We start from the raw sequence: 26,000 nt of genomic DNA on the forward strand, positions 1-26,000 counted from the left end.
ACTAAAAAATAAAATCAAATTTAAAAAAATATTATTTTATTCAATAGTAGTTTAAAAGTAGTAAATTAGTTGGTAGTTTATCATTTCTCTATATGTATTTGTATATATTTTTAAATATTTTTTTAAAAAATATTTATTTAATTATTAAGTAATATATATATATATATATATATATATATATATATATATATTTAAACAAACGGTAGCCCCTACGGGAACTATCAGCTGAAAGGATAGCATTTTCCGGATGAGAATAGTTAGGGTTCTAGAAGTTGTCAAGTACAACAAGGCCTGGAGAGATGTTATGGGGTCCACCAATACCATACAACTCTTCTAAAGTCAATTGCCCACCAACTCCCATGTCCGAATATCCAAATTAATTGTCCTTTTATAATACCTTCTGTTCATCAATCCCTGTATATAAAGCTTGCTAATACGTTTTGTTCCATTTCCCAATGTCCATGATTTGTAATAGAAAAATGCTCAAGAACGATGTTCCTGCCAGCCTCAGTCCTCTAATTTCTATATAATAAATATAAATAAAAGTTACTGTTAAAAACATTTATTTTATACATATAATATGATTATATCATATATACAACACATATCTCTAAATAAATGTTAAAAAATATTGAAAGCTAAACTTATACTGCTCGGTTTTACAAAATAAAAAAAAAAATTATTCTTAATTCGGTATATATATAAAGCACATATAATAAAGTATTTATATAATTTAATTTAATTTTAAATATAAATTCTAAAATTTACATCTTACAAATCAAATCTTACTATTTAAATTATGTAAATGATATGTTTTATACACTATTTTGAGAATAGAATAACTCAAACAAAAAATAAAAAAAACGATATGTGCCGAGTAAATAAATTATAGAAGGCTTTGAAAACAATACAGATAAATTTAAATAAAATAATTTAACCCCGACATATAAATCCTAATATGAATTAATTGAAGATTGCAAAATTGAGAAAAAAGATAGCAACAAAACGATATGATGATAAATTATAGAGTTTTCACATTCAATAATAAATAAATAAAAATATTGTTGCATAAAGAGACCTCAACGGTTAGAATTGCATACAAGTGTTATTTTTTCTAGAAATAAATATTAGGCACATATAAAAAATATTATGCAAATAATAAAAGTATAAAGAAGAATGCTATGTATTGTCGCTGTTTACTCTTACATTTTATATTTATAGATTTTTTATAGGTTATGAAGATAACTTTCATAGAATGTAAGTATATTTTTCATAATATAAAGTGTGATATGATGAATAATAACTTACGAGAGAATTTTTCTAATAGTTCTTTTGAGATCGAAAGACGTCTAAACACATCTAAAAGGAAAGGAAAAATATACATAGGCCATTTACTTTGGTCTAGGCCATTTACTTTGGTCCCCTTCTTTAATTCCATGGCGGGTCCAATAATAAAAAAAAAAAAGGTTAAAATCATTACGAAAAAAGTACCTTTATGACTTTAAATTAAGATATTCAGCTAAAAACAGAGAGATCGAAGAAAAAAACGACTTATAGAAAATCTTTTTTCCCTTACCCTCATCAATTATATCTTGATCTAGTCTTTTCAACACACGTAAACGATGGGTTGCTTAATAAAGTCATTAATTACAGCTATTGGTTTTCCATTTTACCTAGCTTCAGTCTCATCAAGGTCAAACGAGGCCTTAAATTATGTCATAAAATTCTTTGGCATTACTAACCCAAATTTAGGGTCTCACGGATCAACGTAACGACATACATATAAATGTATATGGCACTGGCAGGATGAAAAAGATGATAAATTAGCTAAATATTGATAACAATGTTAAGAAAGAACTTATTTGTATTTTAGAATCAAAATCTTTCGAATCATCTGTTATCGATAAATTCAATACAAATGATTCGAACTATCATTCTGTTAGTGAAGAATCTAATTCTCTTAATATTACGTTTGGTTGTAAAGATTCTTTTTACAAAACTATTAATAATATTCTAGCTAAGGATAAAGAACAGGAAAACCATATATGTCTGTAGCAACCAATTGAAAATGACCTCATGTAACACGTTAAATTTATTTTACAATAAAAAATAATTTATAATAAAATGTATCATATCTAACCACATCAGTTTATAAGTTTAATTTTATGAAATAATTTATGGAACGCATTTGATCTCTTGAAACAATTTGTAGCCCAAGTCACATATTTTTGAATGGGCGAGCTTATGAACGGCTTAGCTCTAAGAATATTTGAATATTCTAAATATAAACATAAATTGCTAAAACTGCAGATCATCAGTCTGCAGCATCCTTAATCAAGAAATCATTCATTTAATTGTTTCTTTCTTCATACACGTACACAATGCATGCATGGGATTGCAAATTATATATTCTTTTGAATTTACAAGTGCTGAAAGTACTTCAACAGATCGAGAAAGTTTGCATCAAGGAGGATTAATAGATAATTATTTAAGAAAGCATTCAATAAACGAATAAGAAAATTAATTTTGGGAGGAGATCTCAGAGGAAGCTTCGGAAAGAAATTTCATTGGCCAGTCCTTGTCTCGCGCCTCATGTTATACAGCATTATCTTTTTGGTATTTAGGGTTGGTAGATTTAGCTGTAACCGTGTACGAAATTCTTTAGCTTGACTAAGCAAGCTTCTTGCTTTTTTGTTCTACTTACCTACGTTATATTAATTTTGATCATGTAATACTCTGGTAGTGTAGATGTAAGATTTTTTCTGGAATTGGCTAAGGAATGTAATATTGCTAACTCACTTAGAGGGTGAGAACCTCAATGAATGAGGAAGAAGAGGAGTGAGAAGAGAGATAAGAGATTATAACAAACTTCATTCAGGATTTTGCATACTGAATAGGGGAGTAACCGGTTCGGTAGTGGACAAAATTTAAGATCGAATCAGTATGCACTAGTTTTACATTTTTTAAAATTGATTATGTATAGGTTACCCTCCTAAATCGGTACCTCCAGTTTTATCAGTTTCCGGTCCGGTTTAAATGATTTGTAAATTTGTCAAAAAAAAAAAAAAAACTACTTTAAAAAAATCTGTTTTATTAGAAGTCTATTACTATTTACAAAAATCTGTTTTATAAAAAAATCTGTAATGTAAAAGAAATTATGCTATAAATATCTGATTTATAAAAAAATTCTGCTATAAAAAATCTGCTTTATAAAAAAATCTGCAATGTAAAAAAATTCTGCTATAAAACAAAATGTTATACAAAAAATTACAATAAAAAGAAAATTATTTATAATGTTAATTGTTAATTTGTTACTAACTTAAAGTGTGTCAATGTACTAATACTATATGTTATTCATTATAAAATATATATTATATATTATATAATAATACATTGATACTAAATTATTACTAATACTATATACTATACTAATAGTGATATTAATACTTAATAATATATTTTTGAAATTTTAATCATTATTTTCAAATGAATTTGTTCGGGTTTTATTACATCAATATTTATTCCTTTAAAATATATTTTTAACTTTTCTCAGATGAGTTTTTCTTTAACAAAACAATAAAGGCCTCATTTGTATTCGTAACCCATCTCAACTCACCTCAACTCATTTCATCTCATCATTACAACTTTCTTAAATTCTCACACAAAGTATAATAAATAATTTAACTTTTTCAAATTTCAAAATTTTTTTTCCAAATTTTCATACAAAATATAATAAATAATTTAACTTTTATTCTACTATTTACAAATCATCTCAACTCATCTTTGAATCCAAATCATTCCTAAGATCAATGGGCCCATACACATAAAAAAGCCGATTTCTGTGGTCTTTTCTCAATGGCCATTGGGCCGTACGATTGCCCGAAAGAGCCTAAAGGTTCGGCTCAATATTACTTTATAGTCTTCACTCTTCTGGTTCCAGAGCCCGTCCACTTCATATTACAATTTACAATGCATAAGAAGCAAACAAGAAAAAATCGCAACAAAATGCTCATCGTGTTTTTAACTTTCTTTTATTTTGTTATTATTAATATTTGAGATCTAAATAACTTTCATTTTATTTAATTTAGATTTGCCTATGGTTCTTTTATATCAAAATGCTCATATCATGTACTAAATACTCATTTTAAAAAATTTCATATATAGGTGCATTGCACTCTCAACAATTTTCTCAACTCAAGAAATATTCTCGTTTATTCTTTTTTTTAGCTATTTTACTTTCCAAAAATCCTATATATCATACCCTTTAAATCCTTCTCTATTTTATTATTAAATATAACAGTAATCAATAGCGGAACCAGAAATTTGTTATAGGGGAGGCCGAGCAAAGTTAAAACTATAATAAAATATTTTTTATTCTATTTTTCAGTCAAAATAATTTATAAGATCAAAATAATTTTGTAGAGGGGGTCAAAATAATTTTTTAGAGAGGGGATCAACACAATATGAAATAATATAATCCTATTAAATCATAAAAAATTAAAATATATTAATTTTTTTTTCAAACTTTGGGAGGGGCCATGCCCCCCGCGCGCGCCCCTATGCAGGTCCGCCACTGACAGTAATGTTAAATACGGTCTTAAGTATGCAAGCTTAGCATATTTTTCTTAAAAAAAAATAAGGTTTATCATTAAAAAAATTATTTTTTTATATAAATTCTAAATTTATTTATTATTATTATTTTTTTAAAAAAAGAGGACGCGAAATTACAATATCATTTCTGTTAACTGTAAAAGTCTTCAAAAATAGTATAGGATTGATTTTAAGTATTCCAATTAAATTTGGACCAAAACAGCATTGGGCTAATTAGAGGTTGGTAAGTGGGACCTTAATTGGACTTCAACATGCTGCACGTGGTTGACTCCATATTCAACGTGTCCCCACTCTCCCCTTTTTTCTACGTGAGAAATGATCCTTAAAATTATAAGTGTATAAATATCATACAATCACTTTAAAAAAAATAAATATAAAATTTACATAAAAATAAATTAATTTTTAATAATAAATTTAATTCTTTTTCAAAATGACTATATAATATTTATATATTCTACAATTATATATAACATTACTCTTCCTATATTCGATAGTGAAACATATCTCAGCGGGAGCCATCAATTTTGTTTTAAAGTGAGTTTAAATCTTAAATTCATCTCAACTCATCTCAATTCATCATTATAACTTTTTCAAATCTCAATACAAAATATATTAAATAATTTAACTTTTTTAAATTTTAAAATAATAATAATATTAAAAAATAATATTTTATTATCTCAACTTAACTCACTTCAACATCCAAACATATTCTAGTGGTTACAAACATGCTGCAAAAGTTGCCACGTGTCAATGCTTTGTCTTCATTCCTGATTCTCTGAAGATAAAAACCATCTACAAAACAGGCTTACGTACCGTTGTTTGCTTCTCTTCATTCCAAGAAAGTCCTTGTCTCGCTCGTTTAGGTGACTTTGATGAATTATATGAGTAATACTGCACAATCTTCTCGATCTTTATATATTATATTTTTTAATATTTTTTAATATTTTTTTTAAACTAATTCACTTCTTATATTCATTATTTATATATTAAATATTTGATAAAAAAAATTAAAAAAAATGTATTGTGTACAAAATATCGTGTGAATAATAAAAAATTGTGTAAATTTTTTTACTATATATACGATTTAAGAATCGACAGCCGACACACTTTTTGTTGCGTGGATCATATTCTTTTGAATTAGAGCGGTGCTACTCTACCGCCCGAGTAGCACCGCAGTTTGACCGCTAATTATAAAATTAGTTTTTTTTTTTTATTCATATTTTTTTAATATATTTAAATATTTTAAAAAAATAAAAAAAATAATCAATACATTTAAAATCACTTTCTTTATCATTCAATACAAAAAAAAAATACCGAGCGGTATCATTTGGCCGGCATAGTAGACTTTTCCTTCGAATTATTGTTGGTGGAGATTGGTAACAGTGTAATCAAATGTAAATGTAAAAAGAGTAATAATACTCTTATACATTTTTTCTATTATTTTATTACTCAACTTATTTTTTGTTCATTCTGCTATTTAAATTTGGATTAAAACTTTCAGAATATAACTACCTTTTTGTGCAATTTAGAAGAATATAAATTCAATAAATCAATATTATTATGTAATTCAATTAAAAATAAATTTAAATTTATAAAAAATGACTCAAAGAGTAAAAAAATGTCAGTTTTTATAAAATTAAATTTATTTCAATTAAACTATATGATTATGTTGATTGATTTAATTTATTTTCTGCTAGATTATGCAAGAAGGTGCTTATGTTCTAAAATTTTTAATCCAAATTCAAAGAGTAAAAGAAAAAAAAAAGTTGACTTTTCTATTTAAGAAAGAATCTCACATTAGATTATGTATTTTTTAAACAAAATAATAATAAAATCTTTTTTTTTATTATTATTAATTTTTTTATATATTTTGCAATTAAAACTCAATACATAAGATCTACAGTAGAGAAAAAAAGGAAAGGGAAAAGTAGGAGGAGAGAGAGAAATAAAGTAGTTGGGTGAGAGAGAGAGCAAGTGGGAGGAGAGAGAAAGAAAAAATAGTAAAATAAAGGATGAACAGTAAATTTATAAATATTTAGAAATACTGTTCATAATAAGCAAAAAAATTGGGTTGATCTAATGCAATAGAAAAAGTGGAATTGTTAGATAAATATGTGTTCACATTTACATTTGGCTACACCAATACCAATGCTCTAACTTACCAAAAAAAATATATATTTTCAACACAAATAGTTTTAGTGATTTCTTTTAAATCTCATTTTTGTATGATCATATATTTCATTTATACATGAGAACATTTTTCTAATGAGTAGGATTTTATATAATTCTTAGGAGAGAATAAAGCTATAATTGTTGGTTTAGTGAACATATATATGCTAGCCTATCTTGAGAGCTAGAGCAGTACTATTTATTCTAAATTGAAGTCGGAATTATGCTAATTTATATGTATAATTTCTTTATAAATATTAACGATCAATGATTGCATATTATATATTTTTTTGGGCACCATTTTAAGTTTTTAAGATAATCATCAATAGTTTAATTAATATGATCATGAATTCAAATCCTTACTATATAATATATATATATATATATAGATACTAATTTTTGCAATACTAGTGGTTCGAGGTCATGTGAACTTTTACTACTGGAGTCATGATCTGCAGTCCCTAGCTAGCTATAATTTAAGTTAAAAAATTTCGCATCATGTTGGACTACTCACTATAGAACAACACGAAGACTAGAAGGTTGAGAAAAACTCTGTTTTTCATATATTGAACGTATACATGGTTACGTATATATATAAGCTGTTGGTATAACAGAAGTCCTAGACTATTGCTTCTGTTGTAGTTATTGTTGAGTATTTAAAATTCAAACTACGTGATTACAATACTAACGTACATTTGTAATTCAAAAACAGGATCATCATATCCTACTCCTACGTTGTAGGAACTACTTCAACAGCAGGTGTTGAATCTGTTGAGAGTTGCTCGTCTGTTGAGAGTTGCTCGTCAATACGCCCCCTCAATCTCAGGGGAATATCTTGGACACTGAGATTGGAAGATAACAATCTGAACCGAGTAGCTGCTAGTGGTTTGGTGAGAAGATCCGCTAGTTGATCTTGGCTGGAAATGAAACGGACTAGAATTTTTTTATTGGCGACAAGATCACGGACGAAATGAAAATCTATTTCAATATGTTTTGTCCGTGCATGAAATACAGGGTTTGCAGTCAAATAAGTTGCCCCAATATTGTCGCACCACAGCACTGGCGGATTAACCATCTGAAGTCCAAGTTCCAGCATGAGAGATTGTAACCACTGAAGTTCGGCAGCAGCGTTTGCAAGAGCTTTGTACTCGGCTTCAGTACTGCTTCTTGCTACTGTGTTTTGCTGTTTGCAGCTCCAAGAAACTGGAGTTTGTCCGAGAAGGATGCAATAAGCACCCACTGATCTTCGATCATCACGATCACCTGCCCAGTCGGCATCCGAGAAGGCTTGAAATTGAAGTGAATTTTGGCGTGAAATGAAGAGACCATGCGAAACCGTGTGTTTTAAGAACCTGAGAATTCTTTTTACTGTCTGCCAATGTGATTTTTTCGGGTTATGCATGAATTTGCTTACGCGATGAACTGAGTAAGCTATATCAGGCCTTGTGAAAGATAAATATTGTAATCCTCCAACTATACTCCTATACAAAAATGGATTCGGAAAATCACCTGCATCATTTACTGACAGATGCGAGGTAGTTGCGATAGGAGTAACACATGGCTTGCAGCGATCCATTTTAGATCGTTTCAGGAGATCGACGATATACTTGCGCTGTGTTAAATAAAGTCCATCCACAGAGTGGAGAGCTTCAACTCCCAAAAAATAAGATAAAATGCCAAGATCTTTAACTGCAAACTCTTTGTGTAATGTAGTAATCAGCTTGTTGACAAGTTGTGTATCAAATCCAGTAAGAATTATATCATCTACGTAGATGAGACAAAATATAACATGAGATTGAGAATGGTAGATGAATAAAGAAGAATCTGCCTTACTGTCAACAAAGCCAAGCTGTAAGAGGGCATCTGCCAACCGAGAAAACCACTGTCTGGGGGCCTGTCGTAGACCATATAAGGATCGTTTAAGTTTACACAGATGATTGGGATATTGCGGGTGTTGGAATCCGGGAGGTTGAACCATGAAAACATCTTCATGCAGTGAGCCGTGTAAAAACGCATTTTGTATATCGATTTGGCGAAGGCACCAACCTCTAGATACGGCAATCGATAGCACGAGACGGACAGTGGCGTGTTTGATTACGGGACTGTAAGTGTCATTATAGTCAACACCATGTTGTTGATGGTATCCCTTTGCCACCAGTCGCGCTTTGTAGCGCTCGATACTACCATCTGCATGGCGCTTTATTTTAAAGATCCACCTACATCCGACGATATTAGCATGAGGATCAGGAGGAACTAGGTCCCATGTATGGTTTTGAAGTAGCGCATCAAACTCCAGGTTCATCGCTGCTCGCCAATGAGGATGTTTTGCTGCTTCAGTATAGCAGGATGGTTCATGAGTTGCAGGATTGACTGCAGTGAGCAACGCTCGGGGAAGAGGATGGACAATGCTGCCATCTGAAATTTGTTTTGGTTTCCTGATGTTATTTTTGGACCGTGTAGTCATGGGATGTGTATTTTGGCAGCTTGGTTGCATTGAGCTGAAGGTCTCGTTGGTCACTTGCTGACTGGCATCTGGTGGAACATGGAGTTGACTGGATGAAAGAGCCTCAACTTGGGGAGTTAGTGATACTGATGGTGCTGCACAGATTGATATAGGTGGTGATGCAACTTGCAATGTACCTGCAGTTGGTAAGATAGGAGAAGAAACAGGGGAGGAAGCAGTAATAGAAGTGGACAACGAAACTGTATGAGAGATGTCTTTGGATTCGGGTGTAGGTGATTTTTCATACGGAAAGGAATTTTCATCAAAGATAACGTGACGGGAGACATAAATTTTACCTGTTGCAAGGTCCAAACATTTATAGCCATGATGATTTAGACTATAACCTATGAAAATGCATGTTTTGGAGCGGAAGTCGATTTTATGTTTATTGAAGGGACGTAAGTAAGGCCAGCAGGCACACCCAAAGGCTTTTAAAAAATGATAGTCTGGTTTTTGCTTGAAAACAATTTCAAACGGTGACTTATTTTGTAAGATAGGCGTAGGAAGTCGGTTTATCAAGTAGGCGGCTGTAAGAAAAGCGTCTTCCCAGAATTGTTGGGGTAGACGCGAATGGGATAGCATGGATAGACCGACTTCTACGATTTGTTTATGTCTCCGTTCAATGGCACCCATCTGTTGATGGGTGTGTGGGCAAGCAATTCTATGTTGAATACCAGTCTTTTGAAAATGAGTCGTTAACGCACGAAACTCACCGCCCCAATCGGATTGGAACATTTTGATTTTTCAGTCAAAGAATCGCTCAACGTAAGACTGAAATTGAAGAAAAAGAGTTGCAACATCAGACTTTAATTTCAATGGAAAAAGCCATAAGAACTTAGTGCAGTCATCTAAAAATGAAACGTAATAACGACAACCAGAGTTAGAGATAGTAGGAGCTGGCCCCCATACATCACTATAAACTAAATCAAGAGGAAACTTGGATCTTTGATGACGGGATTTAAAAGGGAGAGCACAACTCTTAGCACTTTGGCAATCGAAGCACACTGGCTGTCTTTTATTTGCAACTGGAAGAGTAAAAGTTGACACAGCTTGTTGAACGATAGGAGGAGAAGCATGACCGAGACGTTGATGCCATAACTTGTATGAAGCACGAATTGCAGAGAAACAAAGAGGATGAAGAGAGGTAGCTGAGCGAGAGAAGGAATATAATCCGTCTTTAAACGCCCCTCGATGAAGGAGTCTGCCCAAGTAATCCTTAACAACAAAAAAATCATGGTGAAACTCAAAGAAAACATTATTGTCATGACAGAATTGTTGGACGGAAACTAAGTTTTTTTGGATGTCAGGAACAAGCAAAACTTGATTTAAGATGAACGGTTTGGCAGAAATAGAAAGAGAGGTAGAACCGATTTTAGAAATTTGCAAACCTGCACCATTGCCTACATGTATTTGATCAGCACAATCATAATCTTCACATCGCAAATTGAGGTTGGCTATATCATTGGTGAGGTGATGAGTTGCACCAGTGTCAGGGTGCCAGTCATTTTCAGATAGTGAAGAGTTTGAAGCCACCATTGCTACTGGATTGCGTTGATCAGAGTTTGCAGCATAGGTTATGTCAAACCGATGGAAGCATTTTTTTGCTGTGTGGCCAGGCTTGCCACATACTTGGCAGATAATAGTATTGCGAGTGGACTGACTTCGTCCAGAAAAATTAGGCTGTTGAGAGGAATCACGGAAACCGCGCCCCCTGTTTTTATAATTAGCACGACCACGGAAGGAATGTTGTTGAGCCTGTCGAGTAGCAACATTGATAGAAGCCTGTGGTAAGGGCTGATTAGTATGAGACAATCGAGACTCCGTTGTGAGAAGAAGAGAATAAAATTCTTCGAGAGTAACAGGATCCTTGCGAGCAGAAATAGTAGTTACAAATGGATCATAGTCATGGCCGAGACCGGCAAGAAGGTATGTGATTATCTCATCACAGGCAAGCGGTTGACCAGCACTGGCCAGTTCATCAGTGTAGCGTTTTATCTGCATAAAAGAGTCAGTAGCAGAGAGTGGACCTTTGCGAGCAATAGCAAGATCAGTACGCAACTGAATAATGCGGGCTCGTGATTGAGAGGAGAAGGAGGTTTGTAAGGCATGCCATACACTTGCAGAAGTCGTGTGGGAAACTACCTGTGTTAAGATGGTTTCAGAAATAGTGGAGAAAAGAATAGCAAGAATAATTGCATCTTGACGTAGCCAGTGTTCATAGAGAGGGTTAGGAATGGTAGAAATGAGATTAGTTTCAGAATTGACAACTTGAAGTTGTGTAGAGGGGATGGTGGTGGTGCCGTCAATGTAGCCCAAGAGACCCTGGCCACGGAAGAAGGGTAAAAGTTGAGCTTTCCACACAGGATAATTTTCACGGGAAAGCTTGATGACATTGATGGTGGGTGGGGTAATAAGGGATGGAAGAGGAGGAGAAGAGGTATCTGGCATTGTTGAGGACGGAGAGGATATGAAAGGACGTTGGTCAAATGGCTCAATCTGATACCATATAGAACAACACGAAGACTAGAAGGTTGAGAAAAACTCTGTTTTTCATATATTGAACGTATACATGGTTACGTATATATATAAGCTGTTGGTATAACAGAAGTCCTAGACTATTGCTTCTGTTGTAGTTATTGTTGAGTATTTAAAATTCAAACTACGTGATTACAATACTAACGTACATTTGTAATTCAAAAACAGGATCATCATATCCTACTCCTACGTTGTAGGAACTACTTCAACAGCAGGTGTTGAATCTGTTGAGAGTTGCTCGTCTGTTGAGAGTTGCTCGTCAATACTCACCAATGAATTTTGGCCGCCATAAGGGAAGTGTAGAATTATTTATCAATGAATAATTAAATACAATAATCTTTTAAGTCATGTGAATTTAATGACAGTAGTTATAAAGATCAGTAGGAAAAATGAAGAATTTTTGTGCGTGCATATATATGGTGGTCGGATGGATACGTGTTCTTCTATCTTTTCTTTTGGCATGACTTAGTCTGCATGAATATTGTGGTCAATCATGAATTATCAAAGGAGCTCAGCTAGCTTGCTAGGTTGTTCTACCCACTATTAATATCATGCGAAAATTCTTTCGATCGAGCGGACCGACAAAACTACTTTCACCGTCAGTGACGAGATCAGACAGCGAATTAATTTGTGGAGTACTGATCTCCAGCTAGTCCTAGTGGCCTGTTCAATGGAAGAAAAATGGTCTGTAAATTATTCTCACACGTGTGAGAATAATAGCTATATATTTGAAAGACAAGAAATATGAACTCTTTTTAATTAATTAGTAGATTATCTTTTTCAGTTAGTTTTTGGGAAGTTGTGGTTTAACGTTAATGATCATATGTAATATTTCAAATACTTTGATAGCTAGAGTACGTACCGACTAATTAATTAAGTTACAACTATATACTTTGCTAATGATCCGACACGAATATTCATGTTGATAATCTGAAAATTAATGGTAATAACACCGTCCCATAATCGTTCATGATCACACCTTTGTCTCCTGTCATTGCGGCCATGGTCGGTTCCTTACGACTTGTTTAATTGACAATTTCGGATCTGATCCTTAATTTTCTCTCTAACATGATTAGCATGCATGGAAGATGTGTTTGACACGAAAATGACTAGCTAGTACTACTGATCGATGCGCCTGCTCTCTCTCTCTCTCTCTCTCTCTCTCTCTCTATATATATATATATATGATGATAATCGAATATTAAGTTCAACGCCGCAGAAAGTCTGATTCTCTGAAAGATTTCTTAAAAGGAATTGATGATGAGCTAGCAATGTTTTTCAGAATTAGTTTGCTTCGTCCATATATATATTAAAGTTTTTGAGAAATATTTGAAAGGATCATCATCAGCATCTTACATAAGCTTGAAATATCTTCCTATATATATATACAGCTAGCCTTGAAAATCAATTAAGATAGATATGCTCTTTGTAGATTGTTTTGTGTGACACATGGCATGCATCTGATCATCATGAGCATGCGAATATCCTTGAGGCCGCGCGCTTCTTTGATTTATTGGCTGCTGTCTCCATTACTGTCATATTGCTAGCTCTTTTAATTATTAGGTAAAGTCATGATGTCTCGCGACCCTTCTTAAACCATTTTCTAAGAGAAAAGTACTACGTACAGATGTTAATAAACGCAAAAAAAAAAAAAAAAATCACTAGTACGTACATGTATGACAATGATCATTAAGATTGGCGATTAAAAATATCATGTATATACGATCGATATGCTTAATCGAAGTTGTACTATATACGTACTTCATTACAAGAAAACTTTTTATTTGTAGTCAATTATTTCTTGTGAAAATAATTATTTCTTGTTAAAATGAGTTTATTTTTGTCATAAATAGTCATTTTCGTCATAAATAATTCATCACAAATGTTTATTTTTCTTGTAGTGCTTGTTCCAGATAAATACACTTTGATCACGATTATATTTATATATGCACGTTGATATCATTAGATAAAAATGATTATTCTCTAATGCCCTTTTTTGCAAAATAAAGTACTTTTTTTCTCAAAATGATATTTAATTGTTCTGCTAGGATATATATTGATCATAAGCTTGTTAACTAAATAGAAGCAATATGCATGTACGTATATATATATATATATATATATATATATATATATATATGTATGTATGAACTATGGAATATTGGTGATTTCTTTTTGTTTTTTGCAATTCCCTAGCTATTGAATAACTTAACCTCGTTTGTTTTTATAGATGAGATGAGTTGAGATAAAAGTTGAACATTGAATAAAATATTATTAGAATATATTTTTTTAATATTATTTTTATTTTAAAATTTGAAAAAGTTGAATTCTTTATTTTATTTTGTGTTGTAATTTGAAAAAATTAGAATGATTAAATAAAATGATATCAGAATGGCCGTTGTGAAAACAAACGAAGCCTAAGTTATACATATTTAATTTGCTTATAAATTTCAGTTATCCTACTTTCTGCAAGTATTAGGATTGTAATGTTAAAATTATAAAGCCTTCGACAGGCTTATAACTTTGTTCTTCTTCTTAATTATTAATTTGCAACCAATTAAGTTCTCTGAGTTATTAGGACAAATAAAAGAGGAAAAAATAATGAATTCATCCTAAATCTTGACGGAAAGAAGAACAATAATTTTCATAGATTTCACCATAATTCTCCCCTGTTTGTTAACTTACTAGCTAGGGTTCCCTTTTTTGTATCCTTTCTCCCTTTCTCTATAAACAACTACAAACCTAACTTGTGCTCAAAAGAAGAGAAGATTTGGAATCTTAAAGGCCATCTACCCAAAACTAGCTAACACGTGTCACATTTTCCGATGCAAATTGTCTGAATTATATATACGGTCAATAAGATGGACTTCATGAATAGTTTAATCACATCTTAGCATGTCTCTTGAAAACCCACAATGGTGATGTAGGTAAAGTTGTCCCTTTGATGAGGATTATAGATGGAGAAATGTCTTGTCCCCATAGTCTACGAGCCACGGACTTTATTGCAAAACAAGGAAAGATTTTGTACATGTCACGTAAAATGCCCAAACAAGTTTCACCAAGTAGCTAGCTAGGTCCAATGTACGTAGCACGCTAGCTATTTAAATGGCCAATTACATAAGGCTACGTATTAATGAAGGGATCCAACAAAAATCTCTCTCTTCGAGGACCAATTATATTTTGTGAAGTGTCATCTAATATTGCTTAACCCAAGTCATGTTGAATGGACCCAATAAAGTGTTGTATAAGAATCAACCAAAACCTAATGTCACCCCTCCTATTCTCTTTTTAAGTATGGGGCGATATGAGACGTTTTAATTAGTGAGATAAGATAAATTAAAATAATTTATAAATAATAATATTATTATTAATTAAAATTAGATAAGATAAGATGTTGTAGTAAAGTGAGTTTCATCTCACATTTATATCTAAACAATCCTAGTCTTATTTATCAAGAAAATTAAAAAAATTCATTAAATAATTGCCATAGAGAAATCAATTATGAGATACTTCTAGATACTTGATTATTAATTAAATACATGATAATTATGGCTTAAAAAAAAGCAAAAGTACAAATATAAATTTATAATGCATACGTACGTTACAGTCAATGGAGTAAATGTTGGTGTCATCAACAGAGCTAGCTCTCGCACGTAAGACGTAAGCATGTCACTCTTCCAAGATCCAAAATTAGAAAACCCCGTCAAAAATTCTTAATCTATAAATATCTACTGCTTTTCCTGATCAACGCCCTAGATCTTCAAAGCTCAAGAGCTTAAAAGAACTTGGGGCAGAGAGAGAGAGGGATGTTTCGTTTCTTAAGATCAATGTCAAGGACAGTTCATGAAGAAGTGCATCATGATGATCAGGCGCATGAGGAGGATAAGATTGGTGATGGTGGGGCATGCATGTCTCTAACGGTGTGGAGAAAGTCACTTCTGATGAGTTGTAATGGTTTTACTGTCATCGATTCTAATGGAAATTTGGTCTACCGGGTTGACAATTACAGGGGACGTCGTCCCCAGGAAGTCACTCTTATGGATGGCACCGGAAAACCCATCCTCACGATGCGCCGTCGGAAGGTGAATATCATCTTTAATCTCTCATTTGATGTTCCTTCCTCGCAATATATCTAGTTCCACGAGTAAGACATAGCCGAAGATAGAATATTGTATAGTGGCGATTAAATTCAATATCATTTTCTGTAAAGATTGAAAGAATATTATTGATCTTGATTATGATTAATGGCAGGCGCTTAGGCTAGTAGATAGCTGGCTTGTGTATGAGGGGGAGGCAACTAGTACTGACCATTGTGGAACAGTTAAATCGTTAAAGATGCCCGTTTGCTCCCTGAGAAAGCACGTCAACATTTTACATGCCAATCGAAACGTGCTTGCATATGCATCTCTTGGGACCTCAGATAGAAGATATAGTTACGTGATTGAAGGTTCGTACGCCCATAGATCATGCAAAGTGTTTGAGGAACAGTCAAGGAGGGTTATGGCAGAGATCAAGAGGAAGGAAGCCATTAAAGGAGGGGTGTCTTTTGGGCTTGAGGTTTTTCTTCTGGTGGTGCATCCTGGCTTTGATCGCGGACTTGCTATGGCTTTGGTTTTGCTTTTAGATCAAATGTTTTCCTAGATCCTAAATTTTTCATTAGGTCGTGTAATATTGGACAAAAAACATGTTTTTTGCATAAAGAAAAACAAGTTTTAGTCAGTTGCCGATCAAATCGTTAAAGCCAGATCATGAGATGAATATTATTGCTATGTCATGTCATGTCATGACTGAGTTCTCAAGAGGTCATGACAATATTATTGCTGGTAGCAAACGTTTCGGAAAGCACAATGAAAATGCGAATTAAACCTAGGCAAACTAATGGAATTTCCGATTTTGGAAAGGACAAAAAGAAAATCAATTGCTTATATATATCAATTGCTGAGCAAAAGTGTTGTGATGATAATACGATGACAATCGATTGGCCGCCGGACCAAATTAGATTGCAAAAAATGGAGATGCGGGGTATCGATCCCCGTACCTCTCGCATGCTAAGCGAGCGCTCTACCATCTGAGCTACATCCCCGACATTCTTTTTTATGATAGTATTATATCTAAGTTAAAAAAATGAACAAAGGGAAATAAAAAATAACGTCACAGCCGTCTGGCTTGACAACCAGCATACAATAATGTTAATCATCCGTTGTGGTTTCGTTACTTCTTTATTTAATGCCCCCTAACTTATTCCATTTAAAATCTATAGAAAACGGTGCTTATAAAATGAATAGTATAAATTAGGGGACATAGTAACGTTTATATTTTTATATTTCTCTTAAAATCTTATAGAAAACAGTGCTTATAAAATGCGTGTTACTCAGCTTAGAAAGTCTTTTCCATCCGAAAAACTATTTTCTTGGGCAAACAAAACTAATTTTGCAAGCATTCTAGTAGTTCCGTCTCGGCAGGAAGAAACGATAGAGAAGGGGATATCAAAGCATTTTGAGAGATCAGGAACGTAAATTTCTATTGCCTCATGAAAATGCTCTACAGAAGGCAAATAATTCCCCTGCCGTGTGTACAAATTTAGAACTATTACAACACTGGAACACTCCCCCCGACCCCAATTCACCCATACCACAAATTCCATTCCAGCTAGAGCTTGAACCCCTACAACAATTCCTTTCCACCTAGCATCATAATATATACATACCAATGGTTTGGCCAAAGAAGAAGCATTAACTGACAAATCACAGACAAGGAAAGCAGCATCGATTATTCAAGGCCGTCGCGTCCTCTGTTCCAATCCATGGGCAACAATTTTCTTACCTTCTGAAGACTGTTGTTGCAAGCCTTGTCCAAAACCCTTGTAGGTGGGGGCATTGTGCATGATTGTTTTAAAATGCTGACAGTTGAATGCTTAATTTCTGCAATCGTGTCCTTAGTTGATTTGCCTGGCGATGATCGGCTTGACCTGGGAGTTGACCAACTTAATGGTCCTTTCCTAAGACAATTCGAATGGTCTAGATCCTTACTGCTCTCAATCATCGACAGCTTAGGCTTTTTTGAGGACACAAGAGGGTCCACGTTTCTTACCAGATTGTTAGATGAGAACAAAGGAATCGATGTTGCAAATATTTCTTCGTGTTTACCATTTGATTTCAGCTTGCGAGCTCTCATGGCCTTTTGTGGAGGCTTCTTTGGCCACCTTATCATTCCATCTGGATTTTGCTTGACTGAGTGATTAGCAATGTCGTACAGAGTTTGTGCAGCAGCTATTAATCTTGGACATTGCCCAGCTGTCAAAGCAAAAAACAAATTATAAAGCAGAGACTACAGAACATGACTTGAATTTTTTTAATGACCTAGAATCTCAACAAGATAGAGCCCAGGGGAGTAAATCCTGAATACATGACTACATCTGTTAGAATTGTGTATCATGTAATCCAGGGAACTCCTAGTGCGAAACAAACTCAGGAAATCTGATTCTTCAACTCATCCCAAACCCATCATTTGACCACTAGGCTGCACCTTGATGGGTAGGACATAGCTTAGATATCAAATGCAATTAATATCACGCATTTCTTAAAAGAGCACACGACAGTGATGTTACAGCACAAAGGTGTGCCCAACTACCCAGCTCCAAACATGACCCATATCCCATCTAGTCATAAAGATATGTTTTTGAATCTTAGTAACAAATTTCATGCAGCACACATCACTATGGCGAGTTTAATAAGAGGAACCAACAGCTTAAGCCAGATATATGGCAGCTAGATCTCTAATGAGAAGGTGTTTGCCAAACAAAAGTGACCATCACAGAAGTAGTTGGGAGGAAATATGTCAAATGACATCATATCCATCATTCTCCTTCTTTTCCTCATATTTCCGTTCACCTGTTTCCTTCACACCAGGTATGCATCCCCTCACTCCAACTCCTCTAAGACACCACAAAAGAAAAAGAAAAAGAAATAAAAAAGAGACAGCTCCAAAACACACAAACATGACACACCCACCCAAAAAACAGAGTTATATGAACATGCAAAGCAGCTTGCATATTTTTAACCAACAGAATAACGAAAAAGGTACTATAATGGGAGTCATACCATTTCCTTGATAATTCACTTGGCCTCCAGGATCTGCATTTTCATGAGAAGTAAATATCCCAAATGAAACCAGAAATCAACAACAATTATAAATCGTAAAGACAGATGAAAGGAAGAATCTCGAATAAACTTGTGAGATTCTTACCTCGAAATATGTGAGAAGCTTTTGAATATGTTGCAGAAGATAATGAATCCCGATCACTCCAAGGAAATCTAACAGATGTCAATGGGGAAATTTTATTTTCTGAACTCAGTCCTGGAGGAACCAGGCTCTGGTCATAAGTTAGTGACTCTATGCTTGCAAGAAAATCGGTGGTAGTCCTTGGAAAGCTGGAAACATTCCCTATCATTACCCATCTACCTTGGCACGCGCTCCTAGTTGTAGCCGATTTAATAGCATCAGAATTATTTCTACAATGCCCGCTAAAAGTATGTGACCATGGAAAAGGTGGCAAGCTGACCCTGCGTGACATTTGCTTGCCCGGTCGTATATCAGAAGTATTCCTTAAAGAAGACTTGGCCGCATCAAGGAGTAGAGACTCCAAATCCTTGGGTTCAGCAAGCACCAAGTTTTTTAAAATATCTTTAGGTTGATACAATGGCAAATCAAGCGGATTAACAAGCATATCAGGCTTGCTATAAGAGTCCTGTATGGAGGAATAAGATAAATACATTATTTATTGTAGCCCTCCAACCTTATTTAGCAACCAAAAAAAGTTATTAATCTTCCTTATTTATATGGACAATGGAGTTGGAGCAGCATTCATGCGGCACATGTACTATGGGGGTTGCAGCATTCCTGTTGCAAATGAACTATTTCGATGCAGCATTGATGTTATAAATATGGATGCGGGTGACATATAAAATAAAGAAAGCATATGTATTTGTGTCCAAGACTCTCAACCAGCTGACGCGCCTTTCTCTTAACAGCAGATCTGGTCTAAGTGGTCTTTAAAATGTATCTTTTCTTTCTAGAAAAAATATATTTCTATGAATTCTGATAATTATAGTGAATAGTCATGTCGGGTAATTTTCCAATAATTTTTTCCAGATTTCCATTGTTTGCTGGCCTGATTCCTTAATATCAAAGGTTCAGGAGTTGGTATTCAATAAGAAGATTTTGCAATGATTTTTTTTTTTTTTTTTTTTTCTCGGAGAACCTCTCCAAGGCAGGGCCACCTTTGGACCCACCCTTGTAGAGTAAACCCCAGTACCGTGCACCGTACCCTCGGAAGTTTCCCTATACGAAACTAGTTAAATCGCTGGCTTTTATCTAAGAGGTGTGGCCCCAAAGATTGTTTGCACCCATGAGGTGTTGAACCTTGGACCTTAAAGGGAGTGATACCCCAAGACCAAGGCGTTCACCACTTGGGCCAACCCCTTGGGGTTCCTTGCAATGAATTCCAAGTGAAAAATCAACGTTCTGATGTTTGTCCATTGAGACTGTCGAAAAAAAAAAAAAAAACTTCTGAAGATGTTATCCAGGCAGAATGGCAAGCATCCTAAATTCTCCAGCAAAACTAACCTTGTTACATGTAGATAGATCTGGTGTGCAGGACTCTCCTTTATTGCCAGAAACAGAGCTCACTATGCATGTAGATATTTTCTTGTTGGAGAAGCTATCTACATCCGCAATATCTTGGGACTGGACAGGCCTGGAGAGCTGCAGGACCGAGAAAGCTTTTCTAACTGAATGCAAAATATCTTCACTCATGTTTTCTGCTTTCTTCCCTTTGTCTTTAACCATACTGGAACACTTGTAAGTGCCATCAAGTAGATCGTTCAAAGCCAGCTCATCCACAAGCATCGTGATGTCATTAGTATCTAACTTCAGACCATATAACCCTGATAATAATTCTCATTATTCGTGAATGAGATTCATAGGAGCTTTTTTTTTTTTTATAAGTTTCATAGTAACTTATATTTAGAAAAGACAAAGGAAAAAAGAAAAGAAAAGAAACATTGTGCAGGTAATATTGTAGCCTCCTCATCAATCAATACAGAATCAGAAAAAAAAATGTTGATATAGGATGGTAATGGAACAGTCATTGACATAGTAATAGACAACTCAACTAAGCCATAATCCCAACTAACTGTGGTCAATTTAATGAAGCTACTATACACTCAGCTATACTTAATTGTCATGTCCCCAATTATATCTGTAACAATCACATCATCCCTAGTAACTTCAGTCATTCTGGCTCTCTTTTTGTATGTTTAATCATTTTATGTTTATATAAGACCTCAATAAAGTCCTTGTTTTACTGATAAAAAAAAGTTTATATAAGGCATCTGTTGTACACACCCACACCCCCCATCTCCAACGACTGCTTGTCATTTCATCCTCAATTGATATCACCCCAACCTTCTGAAAAATTAACTTCATTCCTTATCTAAATTTCCCGATTTTACAATAGACATGTAAGAGTTACAGATATGAATAAACATATAGATATGTATCGCAGTTAGCACTTACAGCTTGTTCTTTTGTTTATTAAATTCCGAAAGATTAAATAAATAAACCCTCTTCAAAGAGACAAACTTCAAATTATAAAAGTGAACTTCAAAATTTGTTTGATCAGTAAATAAGAATTTTATTATGAGAAGTGTTACAAACACAAAGGGATTACACAAAAGTAAACCACGAATTGACGTGTCTTCATGTGATCCGCTAGATCTACTTTACAATCTGATGTACCGAGTCGAGCCACGTCAGTTTGTGAATTTACTTTTGTGTAATCACTTTATGGCTAAAGTATTTTCTCTTTTTATTAATATAAGCAAAGCCAAGTAAGCGGGGGGGATGGGGGAATTATAATGTAGAACTATTTTGTTTGACAATGTCATACCAAAAAAGTTGTTTCCTCCAGAAGCTGAACTGAAGTTCAACAACCCCGCCTTCATAGAAAAAGAATCATATTTGATCTTTGCAGGAACTTTTAAACCTCTCTTATCGCTTCGCTTGTTGAAGGTGTTCTTTTGTGTCAACAATGGAGTATTTTCTACAATGTATGTTAGAAAAAAACAAAAAGAGGAATTGCGTATCAGTCCAGCTCTCATAAGCTGCAATGTGAACCCAAACATCTAATTAAGCGAAAAGGCCATATCAATATCATATCATTTCTATTTATTATATGAATATCAGATCAAAATATTTTTCTAGATCACACCCGGAAAAAGAAATCACTGAACCAACTAATCACTCTGTCATAGCGGAAGAGTGATAAAGGTAATTTATAAACCAAGTTTTAAATTCAAAGGCAAACAAAGATAAAATAAAAATGTCAGCATCCAAGCTGGAATATCACTGGGGTTGAGGCCAGTGGCAAGAATGGTAAATATTATCGATATAACACACCTGGCGTGCTTATCAAATAACAAAAAATTTGATCAAAACTCTTTTGATTGGGCAGTGGGAGTACCACTCACACCAATCAATATTGCCAAAAAAAAAGGTAGCCCGATATGAATGTTCCGAATGTTTGCCCACATCTTAACGAGAAACTTTTCATATTTCAATTGCTTTAATTACTGACATAAGAAATTTTAAAAATTTTGTTAATTCAGGCATTAAAGACGTGTCAAAATAGATCATAATATAGTTTTGAAGTGGATCTTCCTCTGCATTATTTCGAGTTTCTACCTTTAGCTATCCAAGATTTTTTTTCTCTCCAAAGAATTTGGTAAAAAGTGGAAGTTGTGGATGAAGTGGCGGAAATGCTTAAATTAGTATAAATTTAACTTTCGACCTAGAAATTATAGTTGTTTTTAAATTTTTAAGAGGGCTATTTTATAACCATCTTGGATCACATAACATGTGCGTGTGCATGTAGGAATATCCATGCATCACATAAGGAAATTGGCATGATTTGGACACTATATTTTTTTCCTTTTTATTGATAGGTTATGCAAAATGTGGAAATAAGCACATATTAAAGGGCATATAAACATTTTCTTCCTATGGAACCCAAGATGGCATGTTGCACAACTAAGCAACTTTTTTAAGAAAAAATAATAATTTCTAGTAAACAGAGTTTGAAGCTGATAGATAACCGTTTATGTCAAATAATCAACACATTATAGCAGAAAACTGTATTACCTGGAGATATGCGCCTTGTAGGAAACGGCCCAAGCTTATCAGTAATATCCATTTTGTCCTCTACACCAGCCAGACTCATAGAATCTTCCATTTGAGCCAGCCGTGGCCTCTTTGAACTAACACCACCACTTCTTGATGCCTTTGCTGCTTTCCGTTGTAACTGTACACTATCAGACCTAGGATACTCTAAACGACGATTTTTGCCCATACCATAAAGGTGCTCAGACACGTCTTCACCTTGAAAAGTGGGCAGCTGACTAGCAAGCGTACACATTTCCGTATCTGGAACCTTATCACAGCAGGCAGACTCTAAAGCCACGACAAAAAGTAACGTCCGAATAGCACATGTTATATGGTGCATAATATTAAGCAATAAAGTAATAAAATAGAGACAAAAAGGAATGAATTATGAATACAAATGTGAATAACCAGTAATTATGTCAACATTTAAAGCACGGAGACAACATGTTTTCTTTTTTAGCTTGAAAAGGGATTAAGCTACTAGAGGAAAGAGTAGGAAAGGGAATATGTATATTTTTTCTGTTTACCTATGACATCCATCATTCAGATTAGTAGAGTTCATTCCCATAACATTTTTTGTTTCTTTCTTTCGTTTAAATGCACAGCTGCTATCTTGTTTTGAAATTTTGGGGGTATAAATAGAATAATGAATCTCCTGGTTGCGATCAAGCAGTCTTGTTTTGCAAACCATGTCGTCAAGGTCCCCTCAAGTTGCAGCGAGTAGTCATGGCCTTGTAAGATGTTTATGAGCCATGTTCTCAAGATAATACAAGAAATAGACATGGACACTGATAGTAGCTTAACCCTTCAAAAGCTTTATAATAGCGTTCAGGATTCCTGGGATTAATTTAGTGGATGACGCGTGGAGCTCCAGCCTAACTTCTAAAAAAACCGTCTGGGCGTTCACTCCTCCATTATCTAACCTCAAACTAAATTTCTTCTACTTTTTAAAAATTATTTCTCGTCGAGACACCAATATGTAGTTCCATAGAAAAATTTACTGATCCAATACCCTTATCCCCGTGTATTTCCCAAAATCAGTAAGCGAAATAACTGAAGTAATAGGAATGATGCATAAAAATTAGAGCCAAAGTAATCTCTTCTTGAGTACATTTACCATTATTTTGACCGATAACCCAATATAGCGTCGAATTTTGCTAAACCAAAGCCAACATCCAGGAAAGCCCGAGCTGAAACAAGAAAAAAAAAAAAAAAAATTTACCTTTCTTTCTGAGAACAGAGCTGCACCGGGCGATCGGAGGGCTTACGAGAACCGGAACGCCACCTTGCTCACGAGCCTCAGCTTCCTTGACGGTAACCCCAGCTCTAACAAACCCGTCCGACCCCATGAGCTTCGGCGCCGCCACGTCCAGAGGAAACGGTAATTCTAACGCATCCATCACCGAACAGGAACCCAATCCAACAACAGACACCCAATTTACAAGAACCGACTAGCATCACCTACGATCCGAGACATTTCGGTACGGATCATAAATGAGCAACAAGGGACCGTCTCTGCTTGGCCGAGTCGAAATTTCGGTGAGAAAGCGTGGGGGAAGTTTCGGAGAGGACGCGAGAAAGTGTGGGAAAGTGAGGGGGAAATGGGTGTTTGGATAGGGGGAACATGGTGTTGCGGCGAGTGGAGGCGAAAAGGAAGGCTTCTAGGGCACAGAAATTGGGAATGGGGTAAGTAAGAGGAGTATTTATAGTTTTCGGGAAAAGACGAGGTTTGTTTCGGAACGGTCCGTCGGTCGGGAAATTCCGGTGGGTTTAGCGTCCCTTTATGATCCGGTTGACGTGGCATTATCCATTATATAAGCAGCATAGAGTGGGCTGATCGAGTGGGGTGAGACATTTGTTTGACGATGGAGATAGGATTGCTAGGAAATCCTGAACCAGTTCAGCCGTCCACGAGTGCTAATATTATTTTCATTTTTTTTTTATAAAAGGGGATGAGGGTTTCGAAACCAAGTATTTCATTTGGAGAATTTGGTCATATGGTATCATGCTCTTGGCCAGTTTGGATCGCTCTTTCAAGTGTTGTAACTTGTGATGCCTAGTATTACATGTACCGACAATTTTGCACATAATATTATATCTACTGAGCATTTGTCCTAATTTTTTAATATTTTTTCTTTTTTAATTTGAATTCCAAATTTTGAATTTTAAAATTTTTATCATTTCAATGACATATCAATATATATGATTATGTATGTAAAATCATATACATATATATATATGAAATTTTCAAATTTGTTTTATTATAATATATATATATATATATATATATATATATGATTATGTATGTAAAATCAAGGGTTAACCACTTATGTGAATTTTTTTTTCAAGGGCTCTCGTAAAATTGTTTTAAAAAATATCTAACATCCAACTATCAATACTATGTCACATCTATTAGACTTTTGATTTTCTTAGAAAATCATTTGTCTTATTTAAGGCGATTCATTTTATTTAAGATGATTCACTTTATTTATCAAGTATAGGTAATTACCCTTAATAAATAAAGTGGTTAACTCTTGCTATTTTTTTATAGATGAAATAATGATGGTAGCCCAAAGGTTGTAGGAGTAATAAATAAGGAACCTCAGTCTTGCCTATATAAAGGGGTTTGTGTTTTTCATGAGACTCACCTCATAAAGTTCTAAGGCAAAAGAGTATAAGTCTCTTATCTACAAAAAATCTCTACTCTCTTTTGTAGGTTATTCAGTTCTCAAACCCAAATGACTGGAGGTAAAAGATCCTATGGATCTCTTTATTATTTCAATAAACTTTACAGTTGGTATCAGAGCTAAACCTTTCAACTTTGTGTTTAAATTATTAGCATTTCAATTTTGTTCATATAATGAGTCTTTAATGATTTCAGAGATGGACTTGACTTCGGCTTTTAAGTTTTTATCTTTGAATTCATATCCGGATGGTTATGTGCTTATAACTATATTAATGG

General features: G+C 34.1%; 2 protein-coding genes and 1 non-coding gene across 3 annotated transcripts; 1 reads left to right on the top strand and 2 right to left on the bottom strand.

Annotated features, from left to right (window-relative positions):
* The first annotated feature begins 15,572 nt into the window (after nt 1-15,572).
* On the top strand, nt 15,573-16,617 carry LOC108997480 (protein LURP-one-related 17). The gene is made up of 2 exons (XM_018973796.2): nt 15,573-15,900; nt 16,070-16,617. The coding sequence occupies exons 1-2, from the start codon at nt 15,625-15,627 to the stop codon at nt 16,457-16,459; spliced, it is 666 nt and encodes a 221-aa protein (XP_018829341.1). The 5' UTR covers nt 15,573-15,624; the 3' UTR covers nt 16,460-16,617.
* Nucleotides 16,618-16,828: 211 nt separating this feature from the next.
* Nucleotides 16,829-16,901, bottom strand: TRNAA-AGC. The gene has a single exon. It is a non-coding gene; the product is annotated as a tRNA-Ala (tRNA).
* A 411-nt stretch (nt 16,902-17,312) lies between these two features.
* LOC108997415 lies at nt 17,313-24,905 on the bottom strand. The gene is made up of 7 exons (XM_018973677.2): nt 24,261-24,905; nt 23,018-23,326; nt 21,768-21,920; nt 20,444-20,763; nt 19,064-19,565; nt 18,919-18,951; nt 17,313-18,111 (listed from the first exon to the last, which is right to left on the bottom strand). The coding sequence occupies exons 1-7, from the start codon at nt 24,436-24,438 to the stop codon at nt 17,588-17,590; spliced, it is 2,019 nt and encodes a 672-aa protein (XP_018829222.1). The 5' UTR covers nt 24,439-24,905; the 3' UTR covers nt 17,313-17,587.
* Nucleotides 24,906-26,000: the final 1,095 nt, after the last annotated feature.

This window comes from Juglans regia, chromosome 9 (genome assembly GCF_001411555.2).
Source record: "Juglans regia cultivar Chandler chromosome 9, Walnut 2.0, whole genome shotgun sequence".
NCBI lineage: Eukaryota > Viridiplantae > Streptophyta > Magnoliopsida > Fagales > Juglandaceae > Juglans > Juglans regia.

Excerpts from the sequence above, each read along its gene's own strand:
- LOC108997415 (XM_018973677.2), bottom strand. The coding sequence starts at position 24,438 with ATGGATGCGTTAGAATTACCGTTTCCTCTGGACGTGGCGGCGCCGAAG. Across the intron at positions 20,764-21,767 it reads TGGAGGAAACAACTTTTTTG|GGTTATATGGTCTGAAGTTA; the intron begins GTATGACATTGT and ends AATTATTATCAG. Across the intron at positions 18,112-18,918 it reads AGTGAATTATCAAGGAAATG|CTGGGCAATGTCCAAGATTA; the intron begins GTATGACTCCCA and ends TTGCTTTGACAG.
- LOC108997480 (XM_018973796.2), top strand. The coding sequence starts at position 15,625 with ATGTTTCGTTTCTTAAGATCAATGTCAAGGACAGTTCATGAAGAAGTG. Across the intron at positions 15,901-16,069 it reads TCACGATGCGCCGTCGGAAG|GCGCTTAGGCTAGTAGATAG; the intron begins GTGAATATCATC and ends GATTAATGGCAG.